Source organism: Bos indicus x Bos taurus, chromosome 5 (genome assembly GCF_003369695.1).
Source record: "Bos indicus x Bos taurus breed Angus x Brahman F1 hybrid chromosome 5, Bos_hybrid_MaternalHap_v2.0, whole genome shotgun sequence".
Classification (NCBI taxonomy): Eukaryota; Metazoa; Chordata; class Mammalia; order Artiodactyla; family Bovidae; genus Bos; species Bos indicus x Bos taurus.
In genome coordinates this window covers 56,079,320-56,101,216 of record NC_040080.1, presented here as the reverse complement: position 1 = coordinate 56,101,216, position 21,897 = coordinate 56,079,320, and the positions used below count along the sequence as shown (strand labels likewise).

At 39.1% G+C, this 21,897-nt stretch overlaps 1 protein-coding gene across 4 annotated transcripts in view; it reads right to left on the bottom strand.

Moving 5' to 3' along the window:
• UHRF1BP1L (UHRF1 binding protein 1 like) overlaps positions 1-18,900 on the bottom strand; it is a 93,710-nt gene extending 74,810 nt beyond the window's left edge. Inside the window, exons 1-2 of one of the 4 annotated variants that reach the window (XM_027542055.1) lie at positions 18,612-18,893; positions 9,515-9,661 (exon numbers count right to left, since the gene is read on the bottom strand). Coding sequence is in view for 2 of the 4 variants with exons in the window: in XM_027542054.1 (XP_027397855.1) it covers positions 18,612-18,655 (44 nt within the window). In the remaining 2 variants the exon portion in view is untranslated. Of the gene's footprint in view, positions 1-9,514; positions 9,662-18,611 lie in introns of all 4 variants that reach the window. The other 3 variants (XM_027542056.1, XM_027542054.1, XM_027542052.1) reach the window with 3 other exon arrangements.
• Positions 18,901-21,897: the final 2,997 nt, after the last annotated feature.

Below are 21,897 nucleotides of genomic sequence, written 5' to 3'. Positions count from 1 at the left end.
TGTAACAAGAACTAACATAGTGCTGTAGGTCAATTACACTTCAAAAACAAATAAACTCACAAAAAAGAGATGAGATTTGTGGTTACCAGAGGGCAGAGGGAGGGATAACTAGATGAAGGCAGTCCAAAGGTACAAAAGGAAAATTATGACCAACCTAGACAGCATATTAAAAAGCAGAGACATTACTTTTCCAACAAAGGTCCGTCTAGTCAAGGCTATGGTTTTTCCAGTGGTCATGTATGGATGTGAGAGTTGGACTGTAAAGAAAGCTGAGCTCTGAAGAATTGATCCTTTTGAACTGTGGTGTTGGAGAAGACTCTGAGAGTCCCTTGGACTACAAGGAGATCCAACCAGTCCATCCTAAATGAGATCAGTCCTGGGTATTCGTTGGAAGGACTAATGTTGAAGCTGAAACTCCAATACTCTGGCCACCTGATGTGAAGAGTTGACTCATTTGAAAAGACCCTGATGCTGGGAAAGATTGAGTGCAGGAGGAGAAGGAGACGACAGAGGATGAGATGCTTGGATGGCATCACTGACACAATGGACATGCTGCTGCTGCTGCTAAGTCACTTCAGTTGTGTCCGACTCTGTGCGACCCCATAGATGGCAGCCCACCAGGCTCCCCTGTCCCTGGGATTCTCCAGGCAAGAACACTGGAGTGGCTTGCCATTTCCTTCTCCAATACAGGAAAGTGAAAAAGTGAAAGTGAAGTCGCTCAGTCGAGTCCGACTCTTAGTGACCCCATAGACTGTAGCCCACCAGGCTCCTCCATCCATGGGATTTTCCAGGCAAGAATACTGGAGTTGGGTGCCACTACCTTCTCCACAATAGACGTGAGTCTCGGTGAACTGCGGGAGTTGGTGATGGACAGGGAGGCCTGGTGTGCTGCGGTTCATGGGGTCGCAAAGAGTCAGACACGACTGACTGACTGAACTGACTGGAAGGTACAAACTTCTAGTAATAAGATAAGTAATACTAAGGATGCAATGTAAAACATAATAAATATAATTAACACTGCTGTATATTAATATGAATGTTAAGAGAGTAAATCCTAAAAGTTCTCATCACAAACAAAATTGTTTTCAATTATTTAATTTTGTATACATGTGATATGATTGATGTCCACTAAACTTACTTTGGTCATCATTTCATGATGCATGTACACAAAATAAGTTATTATGCTATAGAACTTAAACATACAGTGCTGTATGACTTCAGTATAATTAATTAAATATCTCAATAAAACTGGAAAAAAATAATGATAAAACACACTGATAATATGCACTCTTAATTTGACAATAAAAATGGCTCTTTACTTTTGTTGTGTTTTTGCCAAAACCCATAACCCATTCTAATTATGAGAAAAAATAGATAAAAAGCCTGTTGGAGAGACACTGAACAAAATATCTGACAAATATTACTCAACTCTCAAGGTCATGAAACACAAGGAAAGTCTGAGAAACAGTCACAGCCTGGAGGGGCCTAAAAAGACATAATGATTAAATATAAGGTAGTATTCACAATGGGTTCCTGGAACAGAAAAAGGATACTAGGCAAAAACTAAGGAAATTTGAATAAAATATTGGCTGTAGTTAATAATAATTTATATAAATATTTACTCATTAATTGTGGTAAATGTACCATACTAATGTAAGATGTTAGTAATACAGGAGATGCGCTAGGGAATGTATGAAAACTCTCTGTATTAGCCTTAGACCTTTTCTATAAATCTAAAAGTATTCTAAAGTAAAAATCTCATTTAAAAAAATCATTGAGCTGCATATGGGAAGTTTATCTCAATAAAAAGTTACTGCAATAAAAGTGTTAATTATGGTTCCATATGCTAGCAACAAACAATCAGAAAATTTTAAAGTATCATTTACATTAGTATAACGAGTTTGAAATTTTTAGAGATAAACCTGACAAAGGGTTATTATTAGACCTATATACCGAAAACTAGAAGACACTGCTGAGAGAAATTAAACAAGACATAATTATATAGAGAAGTAAAACAGGTAGATCAGAAGACAGTATTGTTTAGATGTCAGTTCTCCCCAAACAGAATTATGGCTCCCAAGCAAATATCCAGCAGACTTTGTGGTAGGAATGACAACCTGATTCTAAAATTTACATTAAAATGCAAAAAACCTAGCATGTCAAAATAACTCTGAAAAAGATAAATCATGTTGGAAGCCTTGTTCCACCAATTTCAAGCTTATTTAAAAGTTACAGTAATCAACACAGTCTGATACTGGAGTAAACACAAATAATCAGTGGAACAAAACAGTCCTGAAACAGACCCAAGTTTACAGTCAGCTGATTTTCAACAAAGGTACAATACCAATTCAGTGAGAAAAAGATGGTATTTTCAATAAATTGTGTTAGAGCAACTGTTTAGCAATATGCAAAGAGAAGGAAAAAAGAACTTTGATACTTAATCACATCACAAATAACAAATTAACTCTAAATGGATTGCAGACTAAAATCTAAGAACAGAAACTATAAAACTTCTGTAAGAAAATGCTGGAGAAAAAGACTGAGCCTGGTAAAGATTTCTATAACCCAACAAAAAATTCACAAACCAAAAAAGAAAAAAATCAACAAATTATACTTCATCAAAATTAAAAAGTCTGTGCATCAAAAGATACTATTTCTACAAAACAAGCCACAGACTGGCAGAAAATATTTACAAACATATATCTAAAAAAGGACTTATATCTACAATATATAAGGAACTCTTACAACTCAAAAGTAAGCCACTTCATTAATTAAATAGGTAAAAGATTTAAACAGACTCTCAAACAAAAGAAGGCATGCAGATAGTGTATAAGCACACTAAAAGATGTACATCATCAGTCAATGCTGCTAAGTCACTTCAGTCGTGTCCGACTCTGTGCGACCCCATAGATGGCGGCCCACCAGGCTCCACCATCCCTGGGATTCTCCAGGCAAGAACACTGGAGTGAGTTGCTATTTCCTTCTCCAATGCATGAAAGTGAAAAGTGAAAGTGAAGTTGCTCAGTCGTGTCCGACCCTCAACGACCCCATGGACTGCAGCCTTCCAGGCTCCTCCGTCCATGGGATTTTCCAGGCAAGAGTACTGGAGTGGGTGGCCATTGCTTTCTCCATCAGTCTAATAGGAAACTGCAAATTAAAAACCACAATCAGATACACTACTTATCCACTAAACTGGGCAAAATCAAAAGACTAAACTGAATGCTAGTGAAGAATGGAGTAAGTGGAACTGTCACACAATTGCTGGTGAGAATATAAAATACAGACTTTAGAACACATTTATTCAAGAGAAATGAAAAGTATATGTCCTCACAAAGATTTAAACATAAATGTTCACAGGAGCTTTATTTGTAACAGCCCAAACTAGAAAGAACCAAAATGACGATTAACAGGTGAATGGATAAACAATTCCATTGTGGAACTGTGGCATACACACAATGGAATATACCCAGCAATATGACATAATGTATAAAAAAACATAGGTTAATTGCAAAATAATTATGCTGAGGGAAAAAGGGCAGGAAAGACGTATACTAAATGATTATATGAAATCCTGGGAAATACAAACTAATGTAAGTGAAATAAAGTAGATCAATAGTAATAACAGATAAGGCAGGAAGACAGGATGGAAAAGATTACAAAGGAGTATAAAGAAATGTTTGAGAGCATAAATCAAAATTTCAACAAATTGTACACCTTTAGTATGTGCAATTTATTGCACAAAACAATTATATTTCAATAGAAGTGTTTAAATCAGATATTTATATAAATAATTATATATACCCATATATAAATATATATAAAAATAAAAATTAAAAAAAATATATATATATGGCTTCCCTTGTGGCTCAGCTGGTAAAGAATCCGCATGTAATGCAGGAGACCTTGGTTTGATCCCTGGGTTGGGAAGATCCCCTGAGGCAGGGAAAGGCGGCTTGGAGAATTCCATGGACTGTATAGTCCATGGGGTCGCAAAGAATCAAACACGACTGAGGGACTTTCACTTCACTTCATTTTATATATATATATATATATATACATATATATAAAACTGGTTATACTAGATTAGTTGATTTTAATTGTATAATACGAAAACAATCAAGCCAAACAAACTGTAAAGCAAATATGTGTGGGTGTGTATCTCTTAATAAAAAGAATGGACTAGCTAACTTAATAAAATATAAGGAAATGAGAATTACTAAGGTCTTTGAACCATGGCTTTTTGAAAACCACACCATTGCTATTGTCATCTAGAAGTGATTTAGAGCCAAGTAAAATAACTCCGTAGAGCCATAGGAAGTATTTATACAAGCAAAGAATACAAAATAATTTTACAATTTTAGTGCCAGAAAAGTTTCTCTAATTCAAAGTCCTCATTTTACATCAGAGAATGTGAAGCCTAGAGAGGTTAAGTTCATAGTTCAAGGTCTCACTAAGGCAGAGCCAAGACTATAATCAAATTTGTACAATTTTAACTTAAAAGGTATTTTAGGATCAATTACCATTCCATTCCCCTTCATGGATCACAGCCTTGTCATGGCAAAGGGGCTTGCATAACTCAATGAAGCTACAAGCCATGCCATGCAGGGCCACCCAAGACAGACAGGTCATAGTGGAAAGTTCTGACAAAACACGGCCCACTGGAGAATTGAACGGCAAATCACTCCAGTATTTTTGCCCCAAGAATCCCATGAACAGTATGAAAAGGTAAAATGATACGATGCGAGAAGATGAGTCCCCCAGGTCGGAAGGCGCCCAATATGCTACCGTGGAAGAGTAGAGAAATAGCTCCAGAAGGAATGAAGAGGCTGGGCCAAAGTGGAAATGACACTAGGTTGTAGATGTGTCTGAAAGTACAGTCAGACATGGTGAAAGTAAAGCCTGATGCTGTAAACTGAACAATATTGCATGGGAACCTGGTAGGTTCCTAAATCAAGGATAATTGGACATGGTCAAGCAGGAAAAGGACAGTTTTCATTCCAATCCCAAAGGGCAATGACAAAGAATGTTCAAACTACCACACCACTGCACTCGTTTCACATGCTAGCAAGATTATGCTCAAAATCCTTCAAGCAAGGCTTCAGCAGTATGTGAACCAAGAACTTCTCAATGTATTAGCTGGGTTTAGAAAAGGCAGAGGAGGAACCAGAAATCAAATTGCCAACATCCATTGGGTCATATAAAAAGCAAATGAACTCCAGAAAAACATCTATTTCTGCTTCATCGACTATGTGAAAGTCTTTGACTGTGTGAAGGATCACAACAAACTGTGGAAAATTCACAAAGAGATGGGAATATCAGATGACTTTACTTGTCTCCTGAGAAACCTGTATGTAGGTCAAGAAGCAACAGTTAGAAACAGACATGGAACAACAGACTGGTTCCAAATTGGGAAAGGAGTATTCACCCTGCTTACTTAAAATCATATACGGAGCACATCATATGAAATGCCGGGCTGGATGAATCACAAGCTGGAATCAAGACTGCTAGGAGAAATATCAACAACCTCAGATATGCAGATGATACCACTCTAATGAAAGTGAAGAGAAACTAAAGAGCCTCTTGATGAAGGTGAAAGAGAAAAGTGAAAAAGCTGGCTTAAAACTCAACATTCAAAAAACTAAGATGATGGCATCCAGTCCCATCATTCATGGCAAATAGATGGGGAAAAGTGGAAACAGTGACAAATTTTATCTTCTTGAGCTACAAAATCACTGCAGCCACAAAATTAAGACACTTGCTCCTTGGAAGAAAAGCTATGACAATCCTAGACAGCATATTAAACAGAAGAGATATCACTTGACAGACCAAGGTCTGTATAGTCAAAGCTATGGCTTTCCCATCATGTATGGATGTGAGAGTTGGACCATCAAGAAGGCTGAGCACTAAAGAATTGATGCTTTTGAATTGTGGTGTTGGAAAAGACTCTTGAGAGTCCCCTGGATTGCAGGAGATCAAACCAGTCAATCCTAAAGGAAATTAACCCTGAATATTCATTGGAAGGACTGTTGCTAAAGCTCCAATACTTTGGCCACCTGATGTGAAGAACTGACACATTGGAAAAGACCCTGATGCTGGGAAAGACTGAAGGCAGGAGGAGGAGGATTGCGGCAACAAAGGATGAGATGGTTGGATGGCATCACCCATTCAGTGGACATGAACTTGGGCAAACTTCAGGGAAGGCTGGCGTGCTGCAGTGCATAGGGTCGCAAAGAGTTGGCCACAACTTGGCGACTGAACAACAAATTTTTAAAAAAAAAAAAACTACAAGGATGGGACAAGGATCAAGATATGCTCATAGTAAATTCCACCCCCCCGCCTTTTTTTTGAGCATTCACAATTTGCAGAATTTATTTGGCTTGGTTATTTTTGTAATATGCATGCAAAGAAAATCAACCAATCCTGTCTAACTAGTTTTTCCACAGAAACATTCAAAGAATGGAAAGGCTGCAAACTGGCAACCTATGAGCTGTGTTTTGCCCACAGACATGTTTTGTCTGGCCTGCACAGTGTTTCTAACAACCGGAATATGTGGCTAACATTTAAAATGGGTAGTGAAGTGAAGTGAAGTGAAGTTGCTCAGTCGTGTCCGACTCTTTGCGACCCCATGGACTGTAGCCTACCAGGCTCCTCCGTCCGTGGAATTCTCCAGGCAAGAATACTGGAGTGGGTTGCCATTTCCTTCTCCAGGAGATCTTCCCAACCCAAGGATCGAACCCGGGTCTCCCCTTGCAGGCAGACACTTTACCATCTGAGCCACCAGGAAAACCTGGGTTTCTAAATTTTGTTGAAATGTCAGAAAACCTGACACAATTAGGTATACATTCTTCAAGGCAAAAACTGAGCTCTGATTAAGCTCTTGGGTAACTTAGACAAATGAGACAAAATTACTGCTTTCAAAGACCTCATGATTTACTATTAGAAGCAATCACAGGAAGAAATTATTGTAGTGTTTTACAGTCATACTATGTGCCAGGCAATGCGTGACGGATATTGTAATAAAAATGAGACTAGGTTAAGATGGAGGAGGGAAGAGGTCATCAACTTTGTTAAAAAGCCTACTGCTTTGGAAAGGCTTCATGAAGGAGCCATGTCTTTGAGAGTAAGTTTTTGCTAGGTGACCAGGGCAGAGGAGGACATTTCAGATAAGCAGCAGCATGTTCAAGATTGTAGGATCATATGCAGCCACCACAGATGAAGCACAAGGCTAACAATAAGGTAGTTTGAAAAGCATATGGTAGTTTGATAAGAAATGATATGCTTTGAAACCATAGCAGCAGCCAGATCGTGAAGAACTCTTGTATCTCATGCCAAGGAACGCAGGTTTCATCCTACACATCAGTATTATTCCCACAGTGCCCCTGAGGAGACTGCTCATGATTAAACCTAGGTGGAACAGAAATAAAAAGGGTAAAGATATGCCAGCTGAACCCTACCCCCAACTGCTGTTTCAACTAGAATGAGCCCTACTACTATTCTACACAGTAAAGTCCTATTTACACTTCTTTGGACAAAAAATTATGTTATAAACCAAAAAAAAAAAAAGAAAAAAAATTTTTAAAGCTTGAACATGAGCTATTGAAAAATATTTACCAAGAAATTTAAATAAGATTAGTATTTTGTCAAGATCTCTCTGGTAACAGTTCCAAGAATGGAATAAAGAAGTATGAGAAGGGCTTCCCTGGTAGTCCAGTGGTTAAGAATCCACCTTGCAACACAGGGGATACCAGTTCAATTCCTGGTCCCTGAAGATCCCACATGCTTCAGGGCAACTAAGCCCATGCACCAGAACTACGGAGCCTGCAATTTGGAGGCCGCAAACTGCAACTACCAAGCCCATGTGCCAAAACTACCGAAGCCCGGATACCAGAGCCCATGCTCCACAACAAGAGAAGCTATTGCAATGAGAAGCCTGCAAACTGCAATGAGAGAAAGCACACAGGCAACAATGAAGAACCAAGAGCAGCCAATAATAAATAAATAAATATTTTTTTAAAAAGAAGCATGAGAAATGAGAATACTTAACCTCAACTGATCCAAGAAATTATGATTTAAATCTGAGTAGTGGCACAGAGTCGGACACGACTGAAGCTACTTAGCAGCAGCAGCAGCAGCAGCAGCAGGTGACAGTAGAGATATTCAAATCTTACTGATATCTACTTTGTAGCAAATAGTCTGCTATATGTTTTGTTCAGGATAAAAAAGATAAATTCAAGAATTATTTAAATAAAAAGAGAGAATGACTGATTAAAATGAGAAGGTTAAGAAGAAAAAGGAATTAAGCTTCATAGGTGACTTGAATAAAAGCACAGACAGATGTGATTTAAGCTTAGACGAAAATCACTATACCTCACCTTCAATAAGCTAAGCACAAACCAGACCAAAAAAGAAATGTTAAGGAGGTGTAATCTAGTCTGAAGCAAAGGTCCCAGAGTATTTGCTAGAGGTATACACAAAATCAGAACCATCCTTGAATGCCACCAGAAACAACAGAAGTTCTTAACTACCAATATCTTAACAATCTCAAAGGTTTTTCTACTGGTCTACTGAAAGATAAAGCTTGGCATTCTTCCTTGGCAACTTGGATAAGATCCAGATAACCAAATGGTGATGGAATCAAGAATATTGGAAAGCAAACAAGAATACTGGAAAATAATATTTAAGTCATCACACCTATACAATTGCCAGCTAATATATGGTCAGCAAGTTTATAAACTGTTACATTACACCAAGGATAAGTATGTAACTAGTGGCTCAATTCTGCTCATGACTAGTCTTCAATTATGGATTTCTTAGTAGACTTTTAGAGTTCCAAAGTATTTAAGTGTATAAATTTACCAAGCATGAGAAGCATTCAAATATAAGTTTCTAGGTTTTTCATTGAGTCTAGACTGAAATATTTAGTGCTATTTCCATGAATCTGATTTTATAGCGTAACTATTTTCCCTGATTTTTAAAGGGCAGTAGGAGAGAGAAGAAAAGATTGGAGTGGGAGCCCTTACATTCTTCAAAATGAATCCTATTTTCACAGCTGTTCTTGAGAGTCATTCAACATCTTTGATAAAAATTATAACCAACATTAAATACACAAAACTTTTAAGTTCTTCAGTGAATTGGTCAAAACATTCTCTTTACGAAAAAAGCCTTCATACCTCATTAATTACATTAGACTATAATGCCTAACCCATTAAAGAGCAGATAATGTTAACTACTATTTCCAAGTAGCTGACAATAAGTTATAAAACTCACTCATGCAACATCAGAAAGACCTGGTTATAACTTTAAGTGCATTGCCAAATCTTATATATTAGAAGACATTCTAAGAGAATTGCATGGGCCTATAGCTACATAGTTTAAAAAAAAAACACATGAAATTGGTGTCTGACTAAAACAAGAAGAATTAGAAAATATTCTCAAAGTATCTTTATGTGGGCACAGGAAGTGCTTGCATTTACAGAGAGAGAAGAAAAAAAAAAATGGGGAATAGAAGAATTACCTGAGGGCAGGAAATTCAGACAAAAGGTCCCTACTCCTGGTGAAAGCAAGTAGTCAGTTGCCAGGGTTTCTTAGACTCCTCTGGGACTCATTTGGGTGATTATGAAATTCACAGCACACCAATCTCCACCACAGCCAGCAGGGATCGCTGCAGGGAATGGGTACACAGGGGACACAGAAGGGAGCAAGTTTAAGGGAAGGAAGAGGAAAGGAATGATATGATAAAAATATTCAGCTGTGAGTCACTTTAAAGAAAATACAGTTGTATTTCACACTGGATTAACTATAGGCAAATGCTGATTAAAATCTAAGATAAATTAATCATTTAGGATTTTCTTCATTCTCTCTACCACTAGTAGCACTACTACTCTATTAAATCAGTATGTTTTTAATTTTATATTAAAAATAATATTTAACAAAAACGAGATAGCTATGCTATACAAACATTACACAAAGACTGAACTAAATAATATTAAATGAAACCAAATAGGATAAGCACTCTAAAAGACAAGCAACCTACAAACTGTCAAAATTTTAACTGCCAGAAGGCCCAGTTAAAACTATAATCCTCATTTCATTTCATAAAGAATACTAAAGAGTAAAGTCACCTATGAAAAATAACCCACAAACATCAAGATTATAATATCGCTAAAAATGTATCCAGCTTTATAAATACATGGATTTATGACCTATGTGTTCCATGACGGCCGATGTATAAATTTACAATAGTATAAATCTATTTCTCCAGTCAGCTAAAAATGTTTCTGAACAACTACCCTGTACCACAGTACTGTGGCAGATGCTAAAGATACAATGGAGAACCACACAAGCACAGTCACTGCCCTCAGAATTCAAAGCCTATCAGGGTTATTCTGCCCTTAAAGAGATGACAGTGTATGGAACTAATAAACAAGAAGCTTTTGTTCTAAAATAAATAAAAAACAGTAGAGGAAAACACCTCAATGTTATAATAACAGTGGCAGAAAAGAAGTCACAGATTCCTCTGTTAATGGTACTTTTGGGTAGAAAAAAGAGTACATACAGCTAAAAGTGTCTTAAAGGATAGACTAATATAGAGGTTCAAAATTTTTATACAACATGCTTTTTGGCTGGGAGAAGTCTCAAAATAAGTCAATGAATTATGAGACAGACCAATAACAAGTATAATGCCTAAAAAAAAATACATCCTGGATCATATTTGCTCAGCTCTTAATTTTGTTTTAATAATTTTGTCTTGATATGATAACTGCTCATATTTCACTCATGGAAATGGTGTCATAAAACTTGCGAAGTGAAGTGAAAGTTGCTCAGTCATGTCTGACTCTTTGCAACCCCATGGACTATACAGTCCATGAAATTCTCCAGGCCAGAATACTGGAGTGGTCAGCCTTTCCCTTCTCCAGGGGATCTTCCCAACCCAGGGATCAAACCCAGGTCTCCCGCATTGCAGGCAGATTCTTTACCAGCTGAGCCACAAGGGAAGCCCCATAAAGCTTGTAACTTACATCTGAGCTAATTAATATCAACTTGTAAATATCAATATTTAATAGAAATATTAAATTACTCATCTTAAGTAACATAGTATGCAAACTTTAAAACCTAAACTGCTAAGAGATCAACTTACTGAGGAAACATTTAGACTGGAAACTGCAGTATTAAGGCAAACTGTAATACTGCAAAAAAAATTATGCAAGTAAAAAGAAATGAATGGAGAAATTGTCCTTTCCAACTTTAAAGAACTGCTGAGTCAAAAGACTGTGTTTTCCGAGTTTCAAAGGACGGTAAGGTCAAATGATTCCCAAGTAATAAACGAATCTCCTAAGGGATATTGCAACAGGATGATAAAATACCATAAAGGAGTAATACAGGAAATGCTGAAAACTCAAAGAAAAGCGAACTGTTAGGTGCAAACTACAGCCTGAACAGGCAGCATAGAATAATCAAATTATGAAGGTGCTGGATCAGTGACTTAACTACTCAACACCACCTGTTAAATCTTAGCAAAGTCTAAAACCGCACTGTTTTAATAACTTCCTTCTAGGTGACCGGAACAAATACCTTCTGATTCTAGGATAACAGTATTACAATATCCAATAAACCACGCATTCAATCTCCTTTTCACCTGAAGTTCTCAAATCAATCTCCTGAAAGTAACTTTTCCAAGAATCAATATCCGGTTGTAGTTGTAAATTAATGTGAAAGAAACAGACACCTTGCTCAATTTTAGATGCTTCTATGAAGTGTACTTAATAGAAGAAAAGAAAAATCCACCCGCTAAAATTCAACTCACAATTTACTTTTCTGTAATTATCTATTGGCTAAGCCAAAGGACAACCACACACAAAAAACACTGACATCACTGTTGCCAAACTATAAGAGGCACAGTCTAAATTAGCTTACAAATAAAGGGATCTCCATTTATATACTTAATAGACAACCAAATTAAGGTATCCAGAGCCAAACTCCAGATCTTTTTCCATAAACCTGCTCCTTCTGCATATCTTCTCCAACTTAATTAATAGCAACTCCATCTTCTCAGTTGCTTATGTCAAAGTCATCCATGACTGTTCTCCTTCTCAATCCATATTTTATCTATTGGCAAAACCTGTGGCTCTGCCTTCAAAATACATCCAAAACCTGACTATGTATCTCAACAACTTCACGGCATCCACCTAGCTCCATGCCAGTGTTTTTTCTCATCTGGCTAGTTAACATTTTTCACTAGGCCCCTGATTCTTCCCCCGCCCTCCAATTATTTATTTCCCACTTGGCTGCAGAGTGATCAATGGTTCAAAGCCTTCCAGTGGCTTCCAGTCTCACTCAGGGTAAAAGCCAAAGTCACTACAAGGTCCCACAAGATCTGGCCCTTGATTTCTCTTTGATCTTACCTTCCTCTACTCACCTCAGTCCTCATTCCATTTCACCTATATTGGAGGCATTAATGTATTTGCCAAAAAAACGACAAGCTTCCTCTTCTGATCTTTGCATTAGTTCGCACTCCCAATTTCAGCTCTCTCCTCAAATAACACCTTCTCAATTAAGCCTTCTCCATAACTGGATTTAAAATTGCAAAGTTTGTCCCCCCACCTCCGTGCACTTCCTACTCCCTTTCTCTTAGTTTTTTCAATAGCAGTGTACTTCACATTTAATTTAAATGTGAAAGTTAATTAATCTAATTACTCTCAGCCTTCTCTGATTAAAATGTAAGCTCCACTAAGGGCAAGGAGTTTGCCCCAACATTATGGACTAGTACCTGGTACAGAGAAGCACTCAGTAAATATACTATGAGGTACTCTAATCTCCCTTCATTTTGCCAGTCAGTCACAAGATCCTGCAAACACTCAACCTTTCCTAATCTCCTTAATAAATATTCCAAATAGTTAATCTTCTCAGGCCACTCTCCCTTTCTACTTATTTCTTCCGCTTTGTTTAGGGAGTATGTCTTGTTGAAACTGTCAAGAAGTTTCTTTTACCTCAATCCTTGGAGCTGGCCAGTATCCAGGCCTTTCCCAAGTCTGTTTCTCTAACCTTCTCATAAATTCTGTGGAATACTGATATCTTTCTACATTATTTTTCTACTTAATCTAATCTGAGCACCTCTATAGACTCTATGTTTCCACCCCAGAGAAATGTTCCTGAACCTTGGATTGCAAATCAAACTCATAACCATGTACCTTTCTTTAGTGATCATGTCCCTCTTTAATCAGGAATTCTTTATTAGCAGTCACCTTCTGGGATGAAATTCAATTTCAATTTCCCTAACACGGCAAATGAGGCCCTCCAAAACCTAATTTTGTTAGGTGCCTACTAAAGACACCAAATGGAGCAACAAGCCTGACTCTAAACAGTTCTCCACATGACCACATCTTTGCTATACAACCCCTTGCCATTGCTAATTGACCCGTGGATAAACAGAACTGGATCAAACAGATTCTCTCTCCCAGAAATCCGAAACTTCAACAGGAAAGACCAGACTGGGAGTTGTGAAAGATCAGACAGCACCCTAAAGTAGTGGTTCTCAACTGAGAGTCGTTGTACCTTCCAGGGGACATCTGGCAACATCTGGGGACCTGCTCTCATTGTCAAGGCTGCAGGAGTGCTACTGGCATCTAGTGGGTGGAGACCAGAGGTGCGGCTCAACATCCTACAATGCGCAGAGCAGCCTTTCACAAAAACAATCGTCTGGTTCAAATGTCAATAGTGCTGAAGTTCAAGTACTCTTCCAACTAGGCCCTAGGCACTGGCTGTTCCAGATTCTGTGACCCACACTAACAGCTTTCTATTACATTTCCTCTTTTAGCCTAAGTGAAACAGAGCAGGTTTTTGTTGTTTGCAGACAATATAATCTTTTTTTTTTTTTACAGTTTTTTTAATTGGAGTATAATTGCTCTACAATGTTGTGTTAGTTTCTGTTGACCAATGAAGTGAATCAGCTATGTGTGGGTGCTAACGTGCTTCAGTCGTGCCTGACTCTTTGTGACCCCATGGTCTGCAGCCCTCCTGGCTCAGCTGTCCATGGGATCCTCCAAGCAAGAATACTGGAGTAGGTTGCAACCTCTCCTGCACTGGCAGGTGGGTTCTTTACCACTAGCACTACCTGGAATCAGTTACATGTATACACATATCCCCTCCCTCTTGAAACTTCCTCCCACCCCTCCCCTCTTAGTCATTACCTGAGGACCAAGGGAAGCTCCCTGTGCTATACAGTATGTTCCCACTAGCTGCCTATTTAACACATGGTAGTATATTTATGACAGACAATATAATCTTAATTAGCCCAGTATCCTAGTCCAATAATCTGATACACATGTGTATACTTTAAATCAGTTTATCAACCTCAAAATTATTGACATGTAGGTCAAATAATTCTTTTTGTGAGAGAGCATGCTGTCCACTATAGGATGTTTAGCAGCATTCTTGGCCTCTACCTGCTAGTTACAACCCCAGACCCAACTCTGCCGAGTCATGACAATCAAAACTGTCTCCAGACATTGCCAAATATCCTCTGAGGGGTCAAACACCCCTGTTTCATAACCACTGCTTAAAACCATACAAAGACTGTATTTAGGTGTAGTGTATGTCTTTGCAACACCCACTTGTACCTCCAGCATAATATGCCTTGAGCCAAAGGGGGAGCATTTGTATCTGAATCTTCCCCATCTCTTTTTATGTCCTGGCTTAATTGTACCCCATCTTCAAGCTTTTACTCCCTGCCCTTCACCTTTGCTGGAGCACATATGTACACATACCACAGTAACAGGTAATGAGGACTTGAGCTGAAAGGTAAGCTCCTGCTTTTATTTTCTTTCTTACACTTGTTCTAACTTTTCTTTAGAGCTTTCCATTTCCTTGTGAAAAATACTCTCCTAGAGAACTCTCCAAAACACATTCTGTGATAGTTATAGTATGAAAGATCAGGGTAAAATCCCCTTCAAAGGCTTTTCCTGTTTCACTTCTATTAAAGTGTAACTACTCTGTAACTAATCTGCACATGTGTGCACACGAACACACACACACTCACTCACTCACTTGTCCTCTTCAGTTTCAGATCTGTTTCAAGTATACAAACTTTTTATTAACAATTAAAGAGATGCTTGGAATACAAACTAAACAACTAGATAGGGAATAAGTATACAGATTTACACTTCTCAAATAGTTCATCATTTGCTTTCAGCATTTGTTAATCTCTAAAGAATAATTCTCTTATCAGTTCAGTTCAGTTCAGTCGCTCAGTCGTGTCCGACTCTTTGCAACCCCATGGACTGCAGTGTGTACGACTCTTTGCAACCCCAAGGACTGTAGCACACCAGGCTTCCTGTTCTTTCACCAACTCCCAGATCTTGCTTAAACTCACGTCCATCGAGTCGGTGATGTCATCCAACCATCTCATCCTCTGTTGTCCCCTTCTCCTCCTGCCTTCAATCTTTCCCAGCATCAGGGTCTTTTCCAAGGAGTCAGTTCTTTGCATCAGGTGCCAAATTACAGCTTCAACTTCAGCATCAGTCCTTCCAATGAATATTCAGGACTGATTACATTTAGGATTGACTGGTTTAATCTCCTTGCTGTCCAAGGGACTCTCAAGAGTCTTCTCCAACACCATAGTTCAAAAGCATCAATTCTTCGGTTCTCAGCTTTCTTAAGCCCTTGTATCTGAATAACACTGCTTTTAATCTTACAATTTCACCACACTTCAACCTCCAAGCTCGGAGTAAGCACTCTTTTTCTCCTGTTTGTTCCTACATTGTCTTCTTTATCTCTTAGATAAAGTGTCATTTTCATAGTCCTTTCTTTCCAGGATACCAAAGGTACCATATTTATTCAATTATTCAATTGTCCATTATTTCCTAAAACCACAGGAAAATTGGCCATGCCCAATATCTGTGATAATATTGGTGGCTTAAAAAAAAAAAAAAAGCAGTATGAAGCACAGTCAATTCATTGTTGCCATTCATGCATTCATTCAAAAAATAGTCATTGAGTACCTACATTATTCTAGACTCAAAAAAAAAAAAACCTGCTCTCTTGGAGTTTACACTCAGTACAGAAGACAAATGAACTGCAAATAAACAAGTACATCTTATTACAGATGAGAATGAGTGCTACAGAGAAAAGAGTGGTCAGGTAAGCCCTCCATTAACAAACTATCATGAGTTCGATTCACTAGTCATAAGAAATGTCTATTATCAGAAGATAATATGTTCTGAGTATTTCCAATCAAAATGTGTTCCAGATGGTTAGATCAGTATAGTGACATCTTTATTACTGAATAATCTATAAAATTAAGTTTGACCTAGATAATTTCAGAAGTTCATCACTACCTGAGTAACAGTAAATTATCACAACACCCACCTTGTTTCTTCTATTGTCATCCTTTATATTTATAAATAACTGTATTGTTCTTAGGAGATGACAGCAACAGTAAGGTTAATAACAGTAAGGTTAATAACAGCAGTAAGGTTAATATCTTAACCAAGAGGATGAATTAGATACTCTTCAGTCACTTGACTTAAGGAAGTTTTGAAACATGAATTAACTGAAAACTTAAGTGCTTCAAAAACACATTTCAAAAAAATCATTAGTTAACAGTGCAGTTATTAGAAATCATACAGATTAAAAAAGTAATCCTCTATATGCATAACTGACTCACTATGTTGTATACCTGAAACTGCTGCTGCTGCTGCTGCTAAGTCACTTCAGTCATGTCCGACTCTGTGCGACCCCATAGACGGCAGCCCACCAGGCTCCCCCGTCCCTGGGATTCTCCAGGCAAGAACACTGGAGTGGGTTGCCATTTCCTTCTCCAATGCATGAAAGTGAAAAGTGAAAGTGAAGCTGCTCAGTCATGTCTGACTCTTAGCGACCCCATGGACTGAAGCCTACCAGGCTCCTCCATCCATGGGATTTTCCAGGGAAGAGTACTGGAGTGGGGTGCCATTGCCTTCTCCGATACCTGAAACTAACACATGGTAAATCTATACTCTATTATAAAAAAAAAAAAGAGTAATTCTCAAGAGTCAATTCTGAATATGTCTGTTTTGTGAAGTAAACCATTACCTTTAACAACTGATTCGTAAGAGTCCTCATCAACGGGAGTTCTATAAGATAATTAAACTCTAATGTCCTAAGGTTCTTAATGACTGAACAAACTTTTCTCCTGTGCATCTAAAATGGAACTAGCTATGTAAATACTGTCATCCTCGGGAGAGTGAGAAAATAGAAATTCAAATCATTTTCTGTAGGTGCAAATTTTCTTGTGAACTGAGTATGAGAAAGGCTGGAGGACATCTGACAAGTCAGATCTTACTTAAATCATACAAAATAATGATAACATCTTCCAAAATGAAGTAATTCATTATTGGATCATATGGACAATTTCAAAAGAAAATTTCCAATTAGTGATACCATTAAGAAATGTATAATCATCAGTGTTTCTATACTTGGTTACTTTAAAAAAATACCTTTATCTGATTCAATGTTATAAGTGAGGAAAATATTTGCTGAATCACAGAAATAATAATTTTGCTCTCCAGCATACTACCTGTGGTATACAACAATTTGGACAACCAAGAGCTCTCTTTACTAGGAAAGTATATCATCACACCCAAGTGTTTTCCTAAAATCAGTTAAAAGTAATCTTTAACTTACAAATAACAGAGGAAAGGGTCATAATCACGCATTCTGAATTCGCTGTTAACAACTTGGAAACAAGATCCTACATTTAGCCTGTGTTTTGAGACAAATATGGAAAAGTCAGGGGCAGTAACAAACTGCCAGCTTTACTGAGTCATGATTCTGACTAAAACCGCGTTATGAAATGGAAAGGCTGACAAGTCTTGGGTTTGTTACCACAGATGTTGACTCCCTGAATTTATGGATCTTAGATTTAAAAAAAATAGTAATAAACTCTGTACGAATGATGTGGGGCTAAAACGACTCCAGAAAAAAACTTGCCAAAGTTGGTAACTCTGATTATTTACCTAAAACAAATCTTAACTGTGCAAACAGGCACACCCTCTAATGCACAGACTGGGAACGGCGAGGCAGGGTGAATTCAGAACAATAACAAGGTTAACATTTCAGTGAGAAGACAAGGCTCAGCCCTAAGAGTCCACACTGCGCTAGACGCCCTGGGTTAACGGAACCGCTCATCTCCGAATGGAGGAGAGCAGACACTGAGCACCTGGGCGGCGCCAGACCATCTCCAGTCTCCGCGCAGGACCGCCCGAGAGGGTCCTCCCGACGCCCCCCAGACGCCGCGTCGGGGATGATCCCAGCCATCAGTCTCTCCCTGCCACCCAACACGCTCCTCCGCGAGCCGATTGGGGGAGAAAATCCATCTAGGGGCGCCGTCCAGGGGCGAACCTGTCTGTGGGCGACCCGGACCGGGGACGACCCCATGCAGGCGCTGACTCGCGAGGCCAGCCCTGAGTGCAGGGGCCAAGGGAGATCAGGGGCCGCGACCTCTGCCCCTCTGGAGCAGGGAGTCCAAGGGTCGCCTCCGGCTAGGCTGCCAGTCCCCGCCGCCCCTGAAGCCGCGGGTTGCCTCTGGTACCCTGCTAGGGCGGAGGCGGGCTTGTGCCCACGCTCGAAGCTCTAACCTGGAAAGGTGCTTCAGGATCTGTTTCTTGATGAGCCCAGCCATGGTGCCGAGGCGGGAGGCGCCGCGCTCTCTCTCCGTTCTTCACTGCGTCCTCTCCTCGAGGCCGTCTCCTCTTTGTCCGGATTCACCCGGCCGGAGGAGAGGCTCCTGAGCACTGACGCCCGGGACAGACCCGAGGCCCCGGCCGAGGCCACAGCCGCCACCGCTGCCGCCAAGGACCCGAAGCATTGCGCTCAGGCAGCCGCGGCCGCCGCCGGCGCCATCTTGGCTGCAACATCACCTAAGAGACCTGGGGGAGGGCCGGGGAGCCGCGGGCGCGAGGCGGGGCGGGGCGGCGCGAGGCGGGGCGGGGCAACGCGGGCTCGGGAGGTTTGACGTCCCGCTTCTCTTGCAGGGTCTCGGGTCTGGGGTCCTACCTGTTCCTGACTCTCTTGAATGGTTTGACTCCCAACCCCAGAGCCTTCTGGGTTTTAGACCTCCATCCTCAGTCTCTAGTGTCCTTCACTGAGTGCTTCGTCCATATCTCACTTTTCTTTTTCATTTGCCTGTCAGAATTGACTCCACAAAGTGCTGATTGCTTTGCTTTCTTTACTTACTCAGTTTTCTTGATATTCTTCTTTGCTTAGATATTCTGTGTTACCCTGGCCAAATGCTATAATTTGATGTTTCCTCTAGAAATTCTAAGGAAAGTGAAAGTTGTTACGATGTGTTAATAGAGTCCAGGACCAGGACGTTAGAAGGCTAAATTCTAGTTTTGGCTCTAGTATTTTCTAGTTATATTAACCTGGAGAAAATAATTTCTTACTTTTAGCCTCAGTTTAATTATCTATACAATAGGTTAATATCAGCCTTACCCAACTCACTAGGTTGCTGTATCTAGAGAAATAAAGGTGTAAAATTTCACTTTAAAATTTCTATGAAAAGGAAGGAAATAGTTGAAATCAGGGAGAACTATTACAGCTCTGCACCTTCACTCGACCCAGCCCCAAACCAACACTTTAAGAGATGAAAATGACCATCCAGTGACATCTGAAAAGGGGGGGGAAATTACACTACCTCTGAGGGATGTATCAGAAAAGTCTGTGGGAGTGTATGGGAATGGCAAGGGGATAGTTTACATATAGTCCTGACCCTTTTAAAGCAAGGGAAAGCAGATATTTGTGGATTGACTTTACTCAATTTACTCATTTATAATGCACTAAAAATAAGGGACTATTCAAGTAACTAGGTAGCCTGAACGAAAACAAACTTTTCCTGTCATCAAGAAGTTAATTAACAGCCTCAGATGAAAGATAAATTCCTATGCCAAGACCTTGAGCTCTGTAATTAGACTCTTGTTCAAAGGCTGACTTGGCCACTTTGTAGGCAGAGTGTAAACTTGAGCACCTTATTTCAATCTCAGCCTCAGTACCTCATCTATTGGAGATAAAAGTATCTCACAGTTTTGTGAGGATTAAATGCATATACAGTGTTCAACAAAGTACCTAGCATATGTCAAGCTCTTAATGCTATTATTATCCTTGCCATATTGGAAACAGAAGAAAAAGGTCATGAAAACACAAAGGATGGAGTGATTCTATCTTGTTTAGTCAGAGATGGGATTTTAGTGGAGATGGTATTTCAAGGGTGAGAATGTCAGCTTAATGTTAAATGAACTGGCTCCAAAGTCAGACTTGGATTTGAAACTTCACTCTATCAGCTGAGCCACAAGGGAAGCCCAAGAATACTGGAGTGGGTAGCCTTTCCCTTCTCCAGTGGATCTTCCCAACCCAGGAACCAAACCAGGATCTCCTGCATTGCAGGCAGATTCTTTACTGACTGAGCTATCAGGGAAGCCCTAACATTAAATGAATGGGCTCCAAAGTCAGCCTTGTATTTGAAACTTCACTCTGTGGATTTTTAGCTTTGTAATGGTAGGGAAAGTACTGAACTTCTCCAGCCCTGTGGTATTATTTACCTTCATGAGGTTGTTGTGAGGATTAACTAAGCTAATGCAGGTTAAATACTTAGAGAGTGCCAGACACAACAGAATGTTGGCTATCATTACTAACTCACTAGGATGTTTCAAGTAGGTGGAACATAATTATGAAAAAGGACAGAAGTGTCAAAGTCCATGACTTCTAAATGGCAAGTAATCTAATATGCTGGAACAACATGAGAATTCCTTTTCAAAGTAAGAACTATTAAAGAATACTTCAGGTTCATAAATGCAGTTACAATATCTTTTTCTTTAGAAAACACATGGCAGTAATTTCAACTTGAATCTCCTTTAACTGAGAGAACACCTATCATAAACCCACCATAAATTCTATGGTTTATATTTACGTTTTTGTTCATTGCTACTTAATTTTCAAAAAGTTAAAAACATGACTGTCATATAAATATATAATAAATGTGCATCAAAAATTTAACTCACATTAATGCAGGAACCAGCAAGATAGGATATAAAGTTAGTTCACTCATTAATGCAACTGAAATATTTGCACATGTTCCATATGTATATCAGAGTGATATTTTTAACCCTTTTAAAATTACACACTGCCAAAATACACATGTATTTGATGTGTAATACATGTGAAAAGTAATAGTCACAGGCTTGAGATTATGTGTACTAAAACCTGGAGGGGTGGGAAGAGAGATCGCATGGTGTGAAGGTGAGTGCAGTCAGAGCTTTTACTGAACAGTCTGTGCTGAAGTTGGCTCAACTTCATACCCAGCCAGTTCATACTGGCTCATGAACCAGTTGTGCATGTCTCTTTCCAACTGTGTGTTCCAGTGTTTGGTAACTTCAGGAAAGCTTGTAATCAGCCATTGTAACAGTATTTTCATTGTATAAAATGGTAAACACTAAAATCAGGACTTTTTCCCCTGGAGATCCAGTTGTTAAATATTTACCAGCAGACAATGTAGGATGGGTGGAAGGGAGATGAGATTGCAAATGCTTGGACATTATTTCATAGTCAGTGTCAAGCCTTAGAAAACTATGGTGATTGAATTTGGGAAATATGATAAGATCTCTGATATAGAAAAATATTTCTGATAATCATACTGGCAGTATAGAGGACAGAACATATTGAGAAGAGAATGGAAATAGGAACCTTGAGAAGCTTGTAACATTACTATTTCTGGTGCAAGATGAAGCAGTATCAGTAGAGGCAAACAAACAACCAGAAAAAAAAAAAAAAGTCAAGGAAAAATTCCAGGATTAAGTGAAGGATTGCAGTTGAAGGTAATTGAGGCTTCTAGTTTGAGGCACTAGGTGGATACTGGGACATACCACTAGT